The sequence below is a fragment of the Pterocles gutturalis genome, unplaced genomic scaffold, assembly GCF_000699245.1.
Source record: "Pterocles gutturalis isolate BGI_N339 unplaced genomic scaffold, ASM69924v1 scaffold2676, whole genome shotgun sequence".
In the NCBI taxonomy this organism is placed as follows: domain Eukaryota; kingdom Metazoa; phylum Chordata; class Aves; order Pterocliformes; family Pteroclidae; genus Pterocles; species Pterocles gutturalis.
In genome coordinates this window covers 24,039-44,019 of record NW_010102766.1, presented here as the reverse complement: position 1 = coordinate 44,019, position 19,981 = coordinate 24,039, and the positions used below count along the sequence as shown (strand labels likewise).

At 37.0% G+C, this 19,981-nt stretch overlaps 1 protein-coding gene across 1 annotated transcript in view; it reads right to left on the bottom strand.

Moving 5' to 3' along the window:
• The window catches only part of LOC104471163 (receptor-type tyrosine-protein phosphatase delta-like), a gene marked incomplete at both ends in the record, with an annotated part of 111,359 nt that overhangs the window by 69,387 nt on the left and 21,991 nt on the right, over nucleotides 1-19,981 (bottom strand). Inside the window, 3 exon segments of the mRNA XM_010086408.1 lie at nucleotides 6,657-6,817; nucleotides 10,131-10,340; nucleotides 18,091-18,181. Of these exon segments, the coding sequence (XP_010084710.1) occupies nucleotides 6,657-6,817; nucleotides 10,131-10,340; nucleotides 18,091-18,181 (462 nt within the window).

Here is a 19,981-nt window from a genome sequence, read left to right as displayed (position 1 = left end):
GAACACCTGGTGGCATTCATAAAAGGTGCATACAGAAAGATTTCAAAGACTGTGCACGAAGTCAAACAGTAACATCGTTGCAGGAATTATTTGAAAGTTACTAGTGCTGCAATTTTATGGTTAGGGGAAGCAGGGAAGTGCTTTGCTGTAAAAAACATTCCATCTGTTGTCTGGGAAGTGCCTTAACACATGTATTAACTTCTCTTAGTGAAGCCATGAAGATTTTGATCTGATTCTTCTGTTTTTACTCTTTTTTAAAAAAATACTATGGAGAAACTCAAGTTAAAATTCTGTTTTTACTTTTGATTCTGACTATCTCAAACTTCCACCACAGTAGCACAATTCCCTAGTGTTCTTTCTGCTTAAGTAAAGGTGTGTGATGCAGCTTTCCAGAAGTATTTTTATCTGTATGTCCTTCTCCTGAAGTCTAGGGACCAGTGGAACTGCCCAGAAAAGCTGCATTCACCCTTTTTCCACTTGCAAGTCAGTTCTGGGCAGCATTACTTTATATTAATCTACTAAAAATACTGAAATATCTTCTAATTATATATCTGAATATTTTGAGTACTTACAAGAAAATAGAATGGTTTACTATTTATTATTATTTTCAGGATCATTCTGGCTTTTTGCATCTTTGCACACTATACAAAACATCACAATTCTTTCAGATTATGTAATGATTTTGAGACAGGTGGAAAAAAAAACATAAAGGACAGATGAGATCACCATGTAATTTTCACTAGTGGAACTCAGAAGTCAGTTCTGAGTCTGGAGATTTAGAATGACTAACACTTCAACCGTAACCATGCATTCCTTCAACAATGTTGGTTATAGCAAAGAACCACTGTTTTAACTTTATTAAAACACAAATAAAACCACTTGCATATTGTATAGCTGTGCTGTGTTTTGAAAATGTACCTCATAGAGAAAAAAAAACAAAACAGTGAAACTTGGCTGTATATGTTATATAACTTTTCATTGCTGTAAACAACATAACAAATCTTCCAGTCGCCTTCATATTGATAGATTACTGTCTACATTCACTTAGATTGACAGATGCTTTGTCTTAGATCATTATCACGATAACTTTTTTCTCTTTTTTCCTCCTTTTCTGGATTAAACAAAGAGTGATTACTTTTCACTTCTCACCTGTCAGGTTTACTGCTCCATTTTAATGCAGCAAAGAGGGGAGAAAAGTTGTAATGTTAGTTGAGCAGCAGCAACCAGGATAAGCATGACAAAGGAGATGCAAGAAATGTTGACCTACAATAAAATATAACTAAACCAAATTAAGAAGTGATGGTTCATCAGAATATTCAATGTTTGGGAATAATAGAATTAATGGAGGACACAAGGTAAACTCCAAAGAGAATCTTCTTATGATGAAAAAACCCATCTCTTTTAGACTTTATCTGCAAAGTAGTGCCACCTCATATTTCAGCCAGTAAGGTAATGGAAAACGGGTGTTTAATTTGAGCTATCAACATAATGTTAACATTACATTGATAAATAACATCTCACTAAGATATAGTTCCCTCTTGCATTCTAGAGAGAAGAAACACAAGAGGAGGGAGGAGAGGAAATATGAAGGTAGAGGGCAGAGGAGAAAGGGAAGGAGAGAAGGGAGAGGAAGAAGGAGAGAAAGGCAAGTGAAGAACAAGGTTAAATACACAAGATACATAAGACTTGTACTAAATTAAAAACAAAACAAAACAAACCTTTAAAAACTGTTTTACAAAGCCAGTAATAAAATGGTAAGAAATTTTTTAACAGTACCCTGCAGAGTAAGATAAGCATAAATCTTTCTCCAAGGAAGTATTACACATGTGTTTAGGTTTTGAAGGAATGTCACATATTTAAGATCTACAGTGACCTATACAGATCTGTAGTGCTCTATGCTCTATAAAGAACAGCTGAACAGGGAAAAAATAATCACCTGCCAACATCAGGTTCTACTGTACATCCACTGTAATTGCAGTGTTTGTCTATCTTTCTGTCTGTCTGTTCATCATAATAAATAGAGTTCTACAAACTTTTAATACCCTGGAGTCCGCAATGACCATATTACTCACGTTATGAAAAATTCCTTATAGAACCCTACTTCATCACTTATATTCCCCCATTTTAATTTCTGTGCTTTTTTTATCATCTGTTTTTTCTCTTAGAAGCATGTTTCTTCTCATAGCTCAAGATTCAGCATGTGGTCTGCTGGGAGGTGGCAGGGTCCAGGGACATGATTCTGCCCCCTTAACTTCATGCTGGTGAGACTCCACCTGGAGTACTGCATCCAGCTCTGGAGTCCTCAGCACAGGAAAGGCATGGACCTGTTGGAGCAGATCCAGAGGAGGACCATGAAGATGATCAGAGGGCTGGAGCACCTCCCATATGACGACAGGCTGAGAGACTTGGGGTTGTTTATAGCCTGGAGAAGAGAAGGCTCTGGGGAGACCTTATTGCAGCCGTTCAGTATGTAAATGAGAAAGACGGGGAGGGACTTTTATTAAGGCCTGTAGTGACAGGACAAAGTGTAATGCTTTAAAACTAAAAGAGGGTAGATTTAGACTAGATATAAGGAAGAGATCTTTTATGATGAGGGTGGTGAAACACTGGAACAGAGAGGTGGTAGGTGCCACATCCCTGGGAACATTCAAGGCCAGGTTGGTCAGGGCTTTGAGCAACTTGATCTAGTTAAAGATGCCCCTGCTCACTGCAGAACAGGGTTGCAATGGATGACCTTTAAAGGTCCCTTCCAACTCAAACTATTCTAAGACTCTATGATTCAGAGTGCTGAAGTTCACCACGTTCAAATAATTCAAGCTTAGGCTCCTGCCTTCTGAACCAAATCAAGAAGCTGCACTTTATCTGGAAACACACTCCACAAACAAACCTGACTACAGAAAGTTCTAGAATGAGGAACATTTTACTCTTCATCAGCAAAAGGCTGAAATTAGAGAACTTGTGATTTCTGAAAACCAGGAGGAATAACCAGATAAACCAATGTGCTTAAAAAAAAGCAAAAAAGAGAAAAAAACCAACCCTAAAACAAAAACCAAAAAAACAAAAAACAAACAAAAAAAAAGGGGATGAAAGGATGCTTCATGGGGACATGCACTCTTTCTCTAGATTGTCAGTTTCTGAGATACACCGAACAATTTCTACAGCGCTTTAACATTCACTAACTGGGTTCCTAAACATTTAAATCCTGCGTAGTTGAACATGTATCACACACTCAAAAGTAAGTTGAAAGGATTTACTGTTGGTTTGCCAGGTTGCAGCTGGGTAGTGCTTTTTCAAAACCACCCTGAAGTATAAACCGTGACTCAAACAGCCCTCATAATCATTAGGCATTGACTCTAGGGGAGACTTAGACTGTACCGTCTCTATATCTAGGTAAGCATTTGCCTTTGTTTGGGATTTTGGACATAAATCTTACTGTGCTGTATATTTTACTCCATGTTTGAACAAGCAAAGATTTTATTTTCTTGAGGGCAAGAAAATTAACAAAACGAAAGTGATATTTAGCTAATTTACTTGGATCCCTAAATTTGGTTGTCTAGGTTTAAGTCCAATAGGTTAAAGATCTGCTCCAAAATAATTATCTCCCTTCACTATGACTGCAGGGTGGCTTCACTGCTGCAGTTACAGAGAACACTGAACATGTCACTAGCCAAGTCAGTTCTATTTGCCAAGACACCAGCTTCAGAGAGATAGGAAATTCAGCTGTAACTCAGGAAAAAAATAGTTTTTACTGTGAGGACAGTTGAACACTGGAACAGGTTACCCAGAGAGGTTGGGGAATTTCTATTCTTGGATATAATGAAGCTTGCCTGTACATGCCTCTGAGCAACCTGCTGTAGCTGGCCATGCTCTGGGCAGGGCTGCGATGGGCCAACCTCCAGAGGCGTGACCCTTTGGTTCTGTGAATCTGTGAGCTCTCCTGCACACAGTGCGTTGGCCTCAATTGCGCTGGATATTATATTGCGGCTATATCCAATGACTGCAAAAGGTGCTCTGCCATATTTTCCCAATCTGCTACTGTTAAGTACTAAGTGGCAATGACCTTTTGGCCATATTCTAGTATACAGTCCAAAGATCTTTCTATACAGTATCTTTGCTTTCAGAATTTAAGAGAAATAAATGCAGACACAGTAACCTTTATACAAACTGACCAACAAAAAATAAAGGGGTCAAATATGTACTCCTAGTCTTCCGGACAGTTAAATATGTTTCATGCCAACCCATGCAATTTATCCACACTATCTGTGACAGAATCTGTTTAAAGGACAGCAAGACTTTTCCCCTTAGAATGATTCTTTTAGAAACTGCAGCCATCCTTTCTCTATGACTGAAATAAAAATGTAAAAGTAGTACTGTAAATCATGAGATTAGCCATCCAAGTCTGTTCAAAAAGGCTTCTATGGACAAAAGGAATTAAGAATAGTCTACCATTATTTGAGTTACTACCCTTCACACTTCAAAAGACACAGTCATTACCCAGTCATCTTTTTCCCACTGCACATTCTTCAACATTATGTTCTCCTTTTCAATATTTTTTGCATGTGTTTTCAAGTATTAGGCAGATGTGTCCTCTATCCTTTGTTTTCTTATCTCCCTCTCATACCTGTTGCACCGATGCCCCAATATATTCTATATTTGTAAAATTCCCTCTATCCATGAAAATGTTTTCCTACTTTTTATTGCATATATTTACCATGTCCAACCTCTGTAGCCACAGTAACACCCTTTAACAGAGTTTACTCAGATATTAAATTTGACTGTTTTCTCAATGCACGATGCTAAAGATCCCTACTGTCTTGTCTAGTTATTGCTTTTCTACAGACAGTAAAGCTATCAAACTCTACTTATTAGCTTGCATCCAGGTTGCATACTCAAGAAAAAAAAAATTCCAATTATACATTACTTTTTTATAGAAATGGAAAGCTCACAGAGGACCACAGACTGGTAAAAACAGCAGTCATAATTTCTCAGAGGTAATTTGCCAAATCTGTGCCATTTAATAACTTACATCTTATAGCTGAAAAGAGAAAAATAAATAAATACATATGGACATTTGACTGAACAGTTCTAGTACCAATAGTAAATAGCAGATGGAAAATGTGTCCCCCATTTTCAGTGAATGACAGTCTCTTCACACTACTGATGAAGAAATGTTACCTGCTCATTTGTGGAAAATGTCAATAATTTTCTTGGTAATAGAATTGAAGGTTGTTATTATAGTTCCATAAATGTAATCAATATTTCCAGAAGCAGTTACACATCTGGTTTATATGACATTGTTTGGATTTGTTTTGTAGTATGGGAGAAGTTTTACTTTTAATACTCCAAAATCATCAGAAGAAAGGAGTACTTCACTTTGAGCACATCTCTAATGACCAGTTCTTGAAACGACAGACAGACACAAACAGAGGGTCACTGGTTGTTTACCAATTAGATTGGCTGAGACAGTAGGCACTAATAGAAACCTTCAGGAGACATAATATCTGAAAGCAATAGACCATGTATTATGCTGCTGTATCATTACAGCCTTAAAAACTATTCCATAAATGTATATCTATCTGGAATCCAAAGGTAAGATTAGCCCTGGACTGTTTCTTTACTGCTGAACAAAGAAGTCTCCTTCCACAACGTGAAGCCAGGTCTCCAGATATAACTTCAGAGGTATTTGACTGGAAACACTTAGGGTGGGAAGAGCATACAGGGTAGCATAATTTAAATATTTATATGCAGGTGATAGCATCACAACCATTAGTTTTAGAAGATATACTCCATTTAATTAAATTATCCCTAGTGCACCTGCTTCCAATGAGGTCACAGCATCTTTATAGTAATCCCCAATTATACATCATCAATATATTTCAAAAATGAACTAGGAACAAAATCTAAAGATTAAAATAACCTTTGTGGGTTTGATTCTTTGGTTTTGATTTAGTATCTTGACCCTTGTGAACTCATTTATACTGTAAAAGGCTGCTATGTATAAAGGCATCATACACAGTTTTCATCTAGTATGTTGTAAGGCATGTGAAGTCCTCTGTGTAATAGCAAACCTTCATCTGTGTCACAGAGAGTAAAAGACAAATAACTGAATTTTGATCTCATTGCAAGATTAGTGGAAAACAGCTACTGATGTTTCTTTAATCTCTCAGTTCAGAGCTTCAAATTCATATTGATACACTGCCAAACTGAGGCCAACTGTCAAAAGTAAAAACTCAAATTATTTGAGTGGAGATGAAAATCATGTTTAACATCAAGCTGAATGTAGCTGCTAATGCATTACTATTATACATCTAAAATAAGTTTTAAAAAGTCAAATGTGCGAATTCCATTCATATTTATATGCAAACACATATTTTCTTCACAAATGTATGCAAAGTGGAGAAAAAGTTTAAATGCCAAAATGTTAACAGGGTGTCAGCAGCAGAAAAATGTACCCACATACCTGTAATTATTGGAAACTTTCAGTCAATCTACTGAAATTTCTACAGTGTTCTGGAAACCATTAATAAATACGGAGATATCCCAAAGCAATCACAGTTACTACTGTAGTACAAAAAATACAGTCCGGAGACTACTATACAATGGCTAATATAACAGAAAGTTATGCACCTGGTAAAAAAACTAAAAGGTAAACCTACCTTTTATAAAGAAGTATAGCAATAACAATACAGATGATAAATACCACTGCAAGAACTGGGCCAACAACCCAAATCAAGCCTTCTTCCTCATCTGTAATTGGTTGGGGATCAAGATCCATCGACACAACAGGATCAGAATATGGGCTGGTTGCATACATGGTCTATATAAATAAAATAAATCTTACTTAATGATAAAGGATTTAAAACATTAACTCTTCTAGATCTAAAATAATTCTATACAAGATAATGATGCAACGAACATAGTGATGTGAAAACGCTATTTTTCTTCAAACCAGGCAGTACATAAACTTGCAAACTGAATGGTGTGTTGTTATTACTATCTTTATTTAGTGCTCTACAGACTATCAGTGATCTGCAGACAAATGAGGTAACCCAGCTACAAATGTCTTAATACAATAAGGTAAGAGTCTGCAACTTAAGCAGAGAATGAGAAAATAAATTAGGAAACTGAGGAATATAACACATCGGTTACTCTTTTCTGGTTTTTGTTTTAGTTTTATACTGGCTTACAATCACTTCTTCCTGCAACATATGAAAGGATACTTCTGAAAGAATGAGAGCATTGCAGGTAAAAATAAAGAGCACTGAATGTAGGAGGTTCCTAGAAAAGGGTCCTATGGCAATAGTAGGGTGCATTTTCATAAGTCAAAAATTGCCTGACAAATAGAGTGTTCTTACAGAATATGGAGATAACTTGAATTTTAGACTGGAAAACAGGCTAAGCCACCGCAGAATATGAAGGGAAGCTAAATACTGAAAGTTGTTCTTAGAGATGGAACTAGAATTATGAACAGAGGCCATTGAAAATCTTTGCCTTACGGAATATTGGAAAGCTAGCTGGCCTAGAATAAGACCTGTGACAAATAATAACTCTTCTCTGTTCCGGTCTGACCTGAGATGTCTGATCTATGTCTGAGTGCCAAGTTAAAATTACAGACCGGAGAGGGTGAGGAGCCAGGCTCCTAAAAGTGGATGATGTAAAGAACTCTGAGCTACAGCAAAGTCAGAAGTGGCAAATGGTTTGTACTTTTTTCTTGTCTTTGCTGGAGTGTCTCCACCAGCACTAAACTTGGATTTGAACTATAGGTCTTGCAAAGGACTTAAAGAGTTGATTCATATGCCAGCTAGAATAGAATAAAACAACCAGGACAAGAGATTAGGTTTCATTTACTATGTTTGCACTGTATTCTGAAAGATGGTCTAAGCCAGGAAAAGAGTTATCAAAGGAGACTTTTTGTTTACACTTTATTTGGCCTTGTTTCGGGCTCTGGGCTACGACAGTGTCTGGGTTTAAGGTTAGAGATAGGATTAGGACAGGCAAAGCTGAGGCACTTAGACTAGCTGGTACTGACCTAGTACCCACGCCAACAATGTCCAGCTATGATACGCTCTTTTACTAAACTTGGTACTAAATGTTTTAAAAGTCTGACTGCTGTTTAGAAACTAGGGAGTCTCCATGTTCCCTTCCTGAAAAACCCGAGCTGACTGTTTTTTTTTTTTTTTCCCCAGCTTCAGTATTCTCAAAAGATAGAAAAAAAAGTCCATTGCTACAGTAAGAAACTCTTTGTGTTTCGCATCTTCCTTTAGAGCAGGCAGAAAAAAAATGCCTGGAAAGGGATAGAGAGGGATACTGAGGGATAACAGTAGAAGCACTTACTATCTGTTCTCCAATAAATAGGATTTTGCTTTTAATTTTCGACCTACCTGTATTAATGACTAATTTAAACTCATTTATTATTTTTACGAATTTATCTATTTTTTTCCTCTTGATAATATGCTTAAATATTTATAGACTGTAATCATAAGCTCCCTCAGCTCCTATTTTACTAAGTTAAACAATTCAGACCTTCCCATGCCCTCTTGTAAAGCAAGTTCTCCATTCACCCAATCAACAGAGAAATTTTTTATTCTGTGAAGGAGAACCTTTATGTAAAAAGTATTTTGAATATCAGGAAAAAACATTGCTTGCAAGTTACAACTCATACACCAGTAGGATCTATAGTCTTAGAAGAAAACAGCTATATTGAGAGAGATACACTGGTGCATTGGTAGTTGAAGCTCACTCACCCCAGTAAAGTCTTCACTCCTTATGCTACTTAATCACATAGATGCTTCAGATGTCATGGTAAACCAGATATTGTCCACATTATAAGTTTAGTAACGGCTTCTGAAATCTTCAGCAGTAGACCCCTGGATATATTTTGCCATATCAGCCTTTCCTTCTCTAAATTTACAACCCTATTTATTCCTGCTTTTTCATCCTGATTTCTCTCTGACAAAGTAATAACCTTAGAATTATATGAAATGACCAATGCCTTAAATAATACAGAAAAATAAATATGAAATGGTACTTTGATTGAAAAGATCAATTTTAGACAGACAATCTCTGACACACAGATTTTTGGCCATTTATAGCCAAAAGCTGTCTACTTTTTCCAGTTTGAGCCTTTCTTAAGTAACGCCTTTAGAATTCTCTCTCTATGCAGCCACTGCCAAAAAGTGAAAGGAGAACTTTTGATTTATATTAGAGCTTGCAGGAGGCACTTTTTAAATTTTCAGATGAAGCTACATATCCAAAAGAACTCAAACTGAAACTACTGCCTCATTGTGTTTAAGTTGGCAAATTCTGTTTACCTCAAGAAAGCAATTGTAAGGTTACACACTGGAAGCATTGAGTAGAATTCAGATTACTGATGTAGTAGTTTTAAGTGGCTGAGTCAGCAAATGTACCTATGTGGTTTAGGTACCAATTAGAAACATACCGTATTGCACACTGTATGTTAAAATGTTAATATGTATTGCAACTTCTTTCTACAGTCCTATTTCTGTCTTTTTAAAAACTATATTACATGCAGAGATTAAGTCAAGGGACATAACTACAAGACGAATTACATAAAGAGGAATGACAGTTCGTTATTCAGCTCACCTCAGGAATCTTCTTTATCATTGAATTATTTTCTAACTTTCTAACAATTCACTGACAAAGTTGTTAGGGAATGACTATAACTAAGGAGGGCAGCTGTGCATGTTTCTGATTTCAACAGATCTTTCCAAGAATCTTGTGTATCCAACACCACTATTCAATGGTAGGAAAGACAGCAATCCTTTTTTAAATACATCGAGAAAGATGCTGCTGTGAAGTTCATGCCTCAGAACCTGAGTCAATTATGTCAAATAGCAGAGCATGCAATTTGTGAAGGATCACAATACACCTAATAAAATGTGATCCTTAGGCTTCAGTGATACACAGAAGTAACACATAAAAATGCAAGCAAAATAGAAAAGTTCAAGGAAATAACTGAAACCAAGCAAGGAAACACTTGTTTTAGAGATGTTCTGGCATATATTTAAAGAAAAAAAAAAAAGCTTTTGGGAAGTGGAATAAACATTGAAAAAATGTCTTCATGACTGTGAAAAGGTAAATTTGGGATTGAAAAATATTAACTAACTTACAGATTCTGAGTGCTCCATTACAGCCAGGACAAAGAAGACATATTCTTGACCACTCTGCAGCTGCTTATTCTCAAAGCCACCATAATGCTTCTTATCCCCCAACGTGAACTCTGGAGGAAGAACTTCAAAGTGAGCTGCAATATATGGCTTTAATTCAACTTCCCTTCCAAGACGAATGCTTCTGCGTTTCCTGGCTATCTCCTTAAGCAGCTTTAGAATGAAGGGAGGGGAAAAAGAGAGAGAGAAAGCAAGAACAGAAAGATAACTGCAACCAATTTCAATGTAACTTACTGACAATGTAATGAGAAAATTTAATACATGACCAGAAACTACAAAAATACCATTATCCACATTTTATGGGGCATATCAGTATCACTAAATCAGTTTTTGCAAAATCTTCCAATTTCTTGTCATCCTTATTAAGATATGATACTAGGTAGCAATTGCACTCCCCAGACTACAAACATAAGCCAATTAGATCAATTTTTAGTTTCTGATATTGTTGTCTCTGGGCAGAAGGCAGGGGCAGGGCTTAGGGAGGTAATAAAGGAATATACTTTCTCCAAGGACATATGTATATATAAATATATATATACACACATCACATTACACGTCATATACATATATGTGTGTGTGTACATATATATGAGGTCAGTCACAGAACACAATCATAAAATCATTTATGCTGGAAAATACCTTTAAGATCATTGAGTTCAACTGTCAACACTGCCAAGTCCACCAACAAACCATGTCCCTAAGTGTCACATCTACGAATCTTTTAAACACCTCCAGGGATGGTGACTCCAAAACTTCCCTGGCAGCATGTTCCAGTGCTTGATAACCCTTTCAGTGAATAATTTTTTCCTAATACACAATCAAAACCTCCCTTGGCGCAACTTGAGGCCATTTCCTCTGGTCCTATCACTTGTTATTTGGAAAAAGAGACCGACATTTTACCCTCCTTTCATGTAGTTGTTGACAGCAATAAAGTCTCTCCTCAGCCGCCTTTCCTCCAGGCTAAACAGCCGCAGTTCCCTCAGCCACTCCCCATGGACTTGTGCTCTAGACCCTTCATCAGCTTCATTGCCCTTCTTTGAACATGCTCCAGCACCTCAATGTCTTTCTTGTAGGGAGGGGCCATAATCTGAACACACTATTTGAGGTGTGGCCTCACCAGTGCCAAGTTCAAAGGGACAATCGCTTCCCTAATGCTTAATAATATTTTCTCCCTCCCTATGAATGTGCAAGGTATTTACTTATCTCTTGTTTGATCCAATGAAACTTAGTAAGACATATGATAAAATTATTTGAAAACCAGGAATAAAAGATTTTTAAAAAATGGTAAAAAATCTCAATTTTTGAAAATAAATTTATATTGAGTATTTTTAACATTTTCTGGTAACCCTGAAACAGAAACAACTCAGTACTAAGTAGCTATGAATATAATTTTTTTTCTTTCTTTTTGTTTTTCCTCTCTAACATAAGAAGTAACAAGCACGCTGGCAATATTAAATTCTTGAACAACTCAGGGAAAAGAGTGCTTTCCAGTGTACTTTACGAACAATAAATGAATGCAGAAGAGTTTATAGGAATTATTTATAAACATGTGTTCAATCCCAACCTGAAATTGACTGTCATTTTATTTGTTCCAAACCACCAAAACTTGTGTTCTTCATGGTTTGTACAACACTACACAGTAGATTCGTGATAGGAAACAACATGACCTATGAATACTAAGACAACTTTTCTCCTTCTAGACTACTATCTACCACCCTATCATACACAGCATATACTTCAGACTTTAACTGCCTAATCTGACTTTCAAAATGTAACTTCTCTTTGTTTCTTAAAATACTTATTCTGACTAAGAAAGCTAAAATTTACATCAGCACATTTATGACAAGATTAGTTGCTAGAATCAAACTTGTAAAACATACACTAACTAATGAAGGAACTTAAACTCAGCTGGTATAATACATTGATAAATCACCTATTAAATCAGACAAATGTTTATTTAATATCTTTTATCACTATAGTTATACTGGCATTCAACAAATAGTGATTTGATCTGATTAAAAGGAGCCTGAACTTTTCCTTGGTGATAAGTGATAACTTCTAAAGCCTCTATGGTTCCCCTTGTTTTTCACTTATGAAACTTATTCAATGTCCTATAGTCTCAGACTGCAATCATAAATTTTTCCACGGTCACACAGTTGTTTTAGGCTTTTCAGAACACAAGCAGTAGTAATACAATAGATTAGCACAAACTTCTTTGTTAGAAGGAGCAGATAAATCTTTAGAGCTAGATAGAGGTCAATAAAAATTAGATTAAAATCTAATCTTCAATATATATTTTAATTTTAAAGAACATGCTTAGTCAGGGAAGCTCTCTCTTGCTTCAGCCTCTTCTTCAGTGTCAGAACTACACAGTCAACTGCTTTCCAGCTCTAAGTCTGAGTCTCTTCTTTGTTGCAGAGATTTTACATTCGTTTAACTCTACCAGTTTCCATGCTGCAACACAAAAGCTGGCACATGGCAATGGATCCCCTGAGCAAAAAAATAACTGACCATAATTTGAGACTTGAAAACATGATTCAAGGACCCTATTACAATCGGCAGTCCATATTTTTTTTTCATTCTTCCCAAACAGTTTAATGAGCAGCTAGAGTAAATTTGCATGGTATAAAAATGAGGGCTGTAGAGAACTGTATTTATTAAGAAGATTTCTATTTAGTTGCTTCATTGAAGGTGACTCTCACATCTGTTGGTAGCTTCCTATGCCCCAGGTAGAGTTCCTGAGGGCAGAACATGAGGCAGAGACTAATCAAAGTTTATTGCAAGTTGCTTCAGCCCTTTTAAGATCTGCTGAGGGAAGCACTCTGTGAAAAGTTTGTATCTATATGAAGTCATTTTTATACAGATAATTACAGGTATGCAGAGGGCTGAGCACTGACTATTTTGAAGTCTGCTGAAACAGAAAGCTAGATATTCAGGTAATAACAATCTGATATCTATACTAACTGGAAGTCAGCAGCTGTAAATACTGCAGTACAAGGAGAGGTACATGGCTTGAGACATCCATGAAGATAACTGGTATTTTCATATATGGGTACACTTTCCACTGGAATTTAAAGTTATTTGTGTGGCTACCTCAAATATATTCTTTATTGTATGTTTCCAGATTACACCATATTTACAGTTCTGTGATTCTGTGTAATTTAGATTTTAAATAACTCAAAATGTCAAAATATTGCAAGAGTACTGCAGTCTAGTAGATTGAGATTGAAAGGGGAAGAAAAATGTTTGATCGTAATTATTTCTTGCATTTGAATTAGTAACATAAAATGCATATACTTAACAGATAGCAATGCTGAAGGACTGTATTACAGTGGGTGATCAGAAACTGAGTTTTGGCTTTGAATGCTGAAAGTTAATTAACCCAAGTAAAACAAAATGTGTTCAATTTTTTCAAAAGTGGTTATTCATCAACTAAGGCCAGCTAAACTTAGGCATGTTTTTGTGTAGATAAAAATTCTGTCTGCAACATTGATTACACATGACTGAATAGACGTCAGGTAAACCTCTGGCCTCATTCATGTTTCATATATAAAAGTAGTTGTTGCCAAATACCACTACTTGCACATATATCTCCTGTTGTATTTTATACTAGGATTTCAATAAAATTACTGAATTAAGATTAGCATTCAAGTCTTCATTTAGGTTTCATTGCTTACAAATCTAAAGTAATCCTGCAAGGTAATAATTACCACAATTCATAATATTTTGTTTATATTTCATTTATTTGCAAGAGATATTTATTTAAACTCACTAGATCTTATGATATTCAAAATAAAATGAAATTTCGAGTTAAAAGGATTCATAGAATCATAGAATCATAGAATGGTTTGGGTTGGAAAGGACCTTAGAGAGCATCAAGTTCCAACACCCCTGCGATGGGCAGGAACACCTTCCACTAGACCAGGTTGCTCAAAGCCTCATCCAGCCTGGCCTTGAACACCTCCAGGGACAGGGCATCCACAACTTATCTGGACAACCTGTTCCAGTGTCTCACCACCCTCACAGTAAAGAATTTCTTCCTTATATCTAGTCTAAATCTGTCCTCTTCCAATTTAAATCCACTACCATTACCCCATGTCCTGTCACTGCACACCCTTGTAAAAAGTCCCTCCCCATGTCTCCTGTAGGCCCCCTTCAGGTACTGGAAGGCCTCTATAAGGTCGCCCCAGAGCCTTCTCTTCTCCAGGCTGAACAACCCCAACTCTCTCAACCTGTCCTTGTATGGGAGGTGGTCCAGCCCTCTGATCATCTTCGTGGCCCTCCTGTGGACCTGCTCCAACAGCTCAATGTCCTTCTTGCTTTGGGGGGCACAGACATGGCTGCAGTACTCCAGGTGGGGCCTCACAAAAACAGAGTAGAGGGGCAAAACCACCTCCCTTGTCCTACTGGTCACGTTTCTCTTGGTGCAGTCCAGGATACAGTTGGCTTTCCAGGCTGCGAGTGCACGCTGCTGGCTCATGTTCAGTTTTTCATCTACCAACACCCCCAAGTCCTTCTCCTCAGGGCTGCACTCAAGAAGCCATTCTCCACCCAGCCTGTATTTGTGCTTGGGCTTGCCTCATGTGCAGAACCTTGCATTTAGTTTTGTTGAACTTCATGAGGTTGGCATGGGCCCACCCCTCAAGCCTGTCCAGGTCCCTCAGGATGGGATTATATCTCTAATAGCTATTATTTTCAGATACACAATATCTGGTCCATTGCCTGCTCTTTTAAGTCTCTGCATCTCTCTTAGTTTCTTTCAGAACTGAGATTCAAGGAACCAGGAAGATTAAGTAACTACGATAAGGCTGGAGAGTCTTTCGTACTGGTCAGTTATGTACTAGAGTTAACACTCCAGAGTAGCGTTTTCTGACAATCTAAGCAAAGTACTTGGAAAATACTTCTTTGGAAAATCTATTGCCTAACCCTTGCTGATACTAGCCAGATAACTGACATTGTACTAAAAAAAGATATGTGCAAGTATCTTCACTTGACCATTAGGAACTATTTGCTTAGAGAGTAGTGTGGCTAGTTTTTGCGTTTTTGGGGTTTTTTTTCCAAATCTATTTATTGTGCCACTGCTTTCACAAATATGTGAAAATGTCAGGAGTAGTATGCCTGATAACAATATGCCAATATTTTCTAAAACTGGAAGTAAAATAATCTTTCAAGTAATAGAAACTGGATGAGTTAGCATGAAATATAGTCACTGCCGGCTTTTGTTTTTTTCCCTACTCAGTAGTTACTACATGTATTGGTGGCAATTGTAAAAGATATATGAAGGGTTTTAGTTCTTTATCAGAAATAATTTTCATTTTCCAGTCAATGCATATCTTATTTCTTCCACCATTAATTCTACAATGTGGTCTCAATTACATCAGCAGAAGTGGGAAACAACCCATCCTGACCCAAATATTCCTAAATTAATAAATGCTCTTTATCAATCTGTTATACAGATTAATGCACCGCAACTTTCAGGATGATTAAAATCATCCTTTGTTATGGGAATCATCAGGACCCGTAGAATTTAATTGCCCAAAAGTTCAGTGTCATCTGGCACCTATCCTTTAATCTGTTAATGCTGCTGAATGTGACTACAATCTTTGGATGTTAAAAGTGGGTGGTAATACTAAATCAGTTTTTCATTACTGCATGGATCTTGTCAGAGTTTTACTGTTTAATTGTATGTTATGCCACCTAGGACTATGATCACAAACTGATGGCATTTACAATCCAAGTTCTTTTAAAAGGAGGAAGTCAACAGATCAAAGCAGGTCATTGCTGCAACTGAATCAAATTAGATGATCACATAAAGGAAGCTGGTCAACAGGAAACACAGGCTTCAATCAGTCTATCAGCAGAAGCAGAAACCATGACTTCCTTTGAACAGCTGTTTTTAATCTTCTCATTAAGGATTCTCCTGTTGCTGTACATATTCTTCTTTGCCTTTTCTGACCAGAAAACAGACTGAAGACTGAGAGACCTCTGTTTATATTTTGAAAGCTTTCCACAGCAGTGTTAGTTTGGGAAGATATTTATCTTCCCTACATTTCAGCGCAAATATTGAAATGGATATCCATTTTTTCAATGGGAGGACTGAAAAAAAGCCTAGTGATTGCTTGCAGATGACCATTACTTGCCAGTGATTGTATTATGGGGAAGCGTATGGTGAAGCATCTCTATAACATTAAACTCTTGAAACCATCAAAAGAAAATGGAAAAATAGACAGGATCCAGTCAAAAGATCACAAAATCAGGAGTAAAGAAACTGTCTTTGATCTCTGGTCTTTGAATTGCAGAGATATTACATGTAGAAATTATTATAGCATCTGAATGAGACCTTGTCCTGGGTTAAGCTGAGACAGAGTTAACTTTCTTCATAATAGCTAGAAAGAGGCTGTATTTTGGATTTATGCTCAGAAGAAAGCTGGTAAAAAGTGATGTTTATGCAGCTGCCAAGGTCCTTCAGCTTGTCTGGCTGTCTGCAACCAGGTACTTGCCCAGGATTTGTTCTTAGGTTTGGGATTGAGACCCAAAGTGTCCAATACTCTATTCCACAACATACACGTCATGCCCAGTATATAGGTGAGGACCCTCCGGAAGATCGTCCCTTTTGGTTCCGGATCTCTTTTGCTCCAGGTTATCTCAGTCCAGGTGGTCGCTCTCCCAAGGCCTCCCCCCCCACCCCGGTCAGCTCTCGGTCTGGGACGCTCGGACTGTTATCTCCGTACCCTGAGTGCAGTTTCGGGACTCTCCCTGCTCTGGGATCGTTAGCCAGGAACAGGCTGAGCCTTGGTCATTGGGTGGGGGGGGGGCAGTATCACTGTGTATCCCTCATTTGTATATTGTATTATTTTCCATATTATTGTAGTTTAGTCATTAAATTGTTCTTATGTCAACCCATGACTCCTTTTTTTTTCCCTTTACCTCCTTAATTCTCTTCCCTGTCTTCAGGTGAGGGAGAAGTGAGGGGGAAGAGGGATTGGGTGACCGGGTGTGTGGTTTGGCCCCCAGCCAAGGGCAAACCCATTACAGACCTAAAATCCTAGCCAGATACAACAATAATAATAATAACCACACCACCTGACTTTTGTGCAAGGCTTTCATATGGGGCTCCCAAAAAAGCTTTAAAATGATAAATATTAGTATTATTCCAAATTTAAAGAAGAAAGACAAATTTGCATGAACCATACTGTCCTTCAGTAAAACAGAGGACAAGACTGAATGGTGACACTATACCTCCTGGAATTATTATTATACCAATAATATAACAAATTGATTTCTAGTATTACTGATCTTTTTCCTAAAATAAAGGTATTCCCACCCTCTGGGTTAATGTCATGTGTAGTGTCAAATGATGAAACAACATTGCTCTTTCCTACTTCATTCATTTATTTCTGAGCAGAAGCTGGCAGTAGAATGGGGACTACTGTAAAAGTTGTCTAACTAGAAGCATTACAGTATTTGAGAATCAGGTAATAACACCACAGGAAGGTCAAGTGTTAAATTGCAGTGCAAATTGCAATTTAGCATTTGCCACAGGCTTAGTAAACACCCCACTAATGAACCAGACCTTTACTAGAGTTCATATCATTGGTGATTAAGCTTTTGCTGACAACTCATTTCACCTCCTGCACTTTTGCATTACACTTTACAATAGGAAAAGAATAAAATATTAATGCCAACAGAGATCAGACACTTTGTGTGCTTTATTGCAACTTAATATCTTTATTACCTTCTAATTTAAGTAATTTGAACTTCTGTTTCAGTCCCCACAGGCTAATTCAAATATAAATATAATATCCTGACAACCAAAACTTCTGAAACTGGTGAGTTAGTCATATACCACTAATAAGACCATTTCTTTAATGACAGAAAAGATGACAACAAACACATACAGTACCTCATCTAGTTCCATTTCATCTGGACTCTCCCATGGTTTGATAAACTTTCCACGAGACCTCTTCAAAGGCACAATAACTATGTAATAACCTCTGTAAAAGAAACAGTTGGACAAAGTGAAGTTGAAGGAAAAGGAATACACAAATTGATGGAGTGGGTGTTTGTTCAGGAGAATGTAAGGGAATAGCAGCATGTTGAGAGCAAACTTTCACACATTATTATGCCACTGCAGCCTTCCAAACGTAAAGATTCACACTCTTGAAACCACATCCAGTATAAAACATTTGACAAACAAATGGCACTAATTACCTGCCTTTTCATGTAAACATATAAATATGTATAAGAAACTTTAATCACAATGTTCTAAAATGCCTACATGTTTGGAGTTTATTATTTCATTTGAAACACAAGAACCATGGGATATTTGTTCCCTGCCACCATCACACAGCAAAAAAGCTTCAAACCCGTAAACAGAAACATATTACCATATATTTAAACCTCAATTATCACCCCATCTTCCCCCATTTTCATATATAATCAGAGTAGTAGGTTAACATAATGTGTTACTTGACGACAAACAGAAAATAAAGAAGACATAGCATACACTCCACCCACACACTCTTTTGAGTATCAGTCACCATCAGCTTTATCTACTTAAGCATTCTGTTCACAGTCATAGACAAGAGAGGTTGACGTATGCTCTCTTTATGGGTAGGATTTGCAAATTACACAAATCAGTTTTCCTCAGAAACATTTTCCTGAAAATATCTTCCTCCTCCCTTAGTAAATTATACTTTCTAGTATAATAGAGGTATGGCACTTCCCTTGTGTCCTTCACAAAGCCTGGATACATGTCAGGCAGATCCACAATTTCACATTAGTGTGAGGACAGAAGCAGTAGAATCACAATAGCAGGACATCCAGGATGGTATAATTTACATCTTCTTGATAAACACACTTATCAAAAAGTCAAGAGCTCTCCATCTCTGAGAAGAGGGAAAGAAGCTGTTCTCCTTTGTTTCTAGTAACCACAGGGCTTATTAAGAAGGTGTCTCTGGCTCTGCATTACAGAAGATAATTTTAGTGTCTCATGGACCATCCTCTTCTCTTCCAGTCTGCCAATTTTTTACAGCCTATTCAACCATCTGCAGCACTGACTATTCATTTTACTCACGCAATGTGGTCCAAACATCTAAATTCACAAAAGAGAGTCTACAGAAAAGGACCTGCCTTACAATCAATTAAAAGCTATCCCACTCTAAATCAGCTCTCAAAACTTCCATACCAGTGCACACCACTGGTCCACTTTAAGGGTATCTTCTTAACTAAAGCACCTTCTCATAAAAGAAAAGTAACAAAACTTTGGATTTTTAACTACTGTAGTAAATGCACATAATTATCAATCCTTGTGTTAAGAAATTTGAGAATTTTCTCTGTGGAAATGCTGAGCTCCAGCAGATTTTTAACTGCTGCTTACTTGCTGTATTCCAGTATTAAATAAAATCTGCAGCATGCATTCCGATAGTAACAATATAATAAATAACATTTTACACTGATGTTCTTATTCAAAACCAGTAAGGCTGGTTGAACACAGATTTTAAACATGAGTATGTATTTTAAAAATTATTTGGTTACATATATAACAAATCCTAGTGAATGCTGATTTATGCATGTGTACAATAACTACAACCTACATACCTTTTCTTTAACAGATGCCTAAGAATCAACACCAAAAGCAATTAAAATTGGCCCCTAGATGTCTGCTGCATGAACCACACAACAGTCTCTTACTTATCCTTTTTTTTCTTCTTATTATTTTTTCTTTTTTTAAGCTAACAGAGTGTTCATGCTTTTTTTTTCAATCAAGGATCATCCAGAATGTAAATATTACT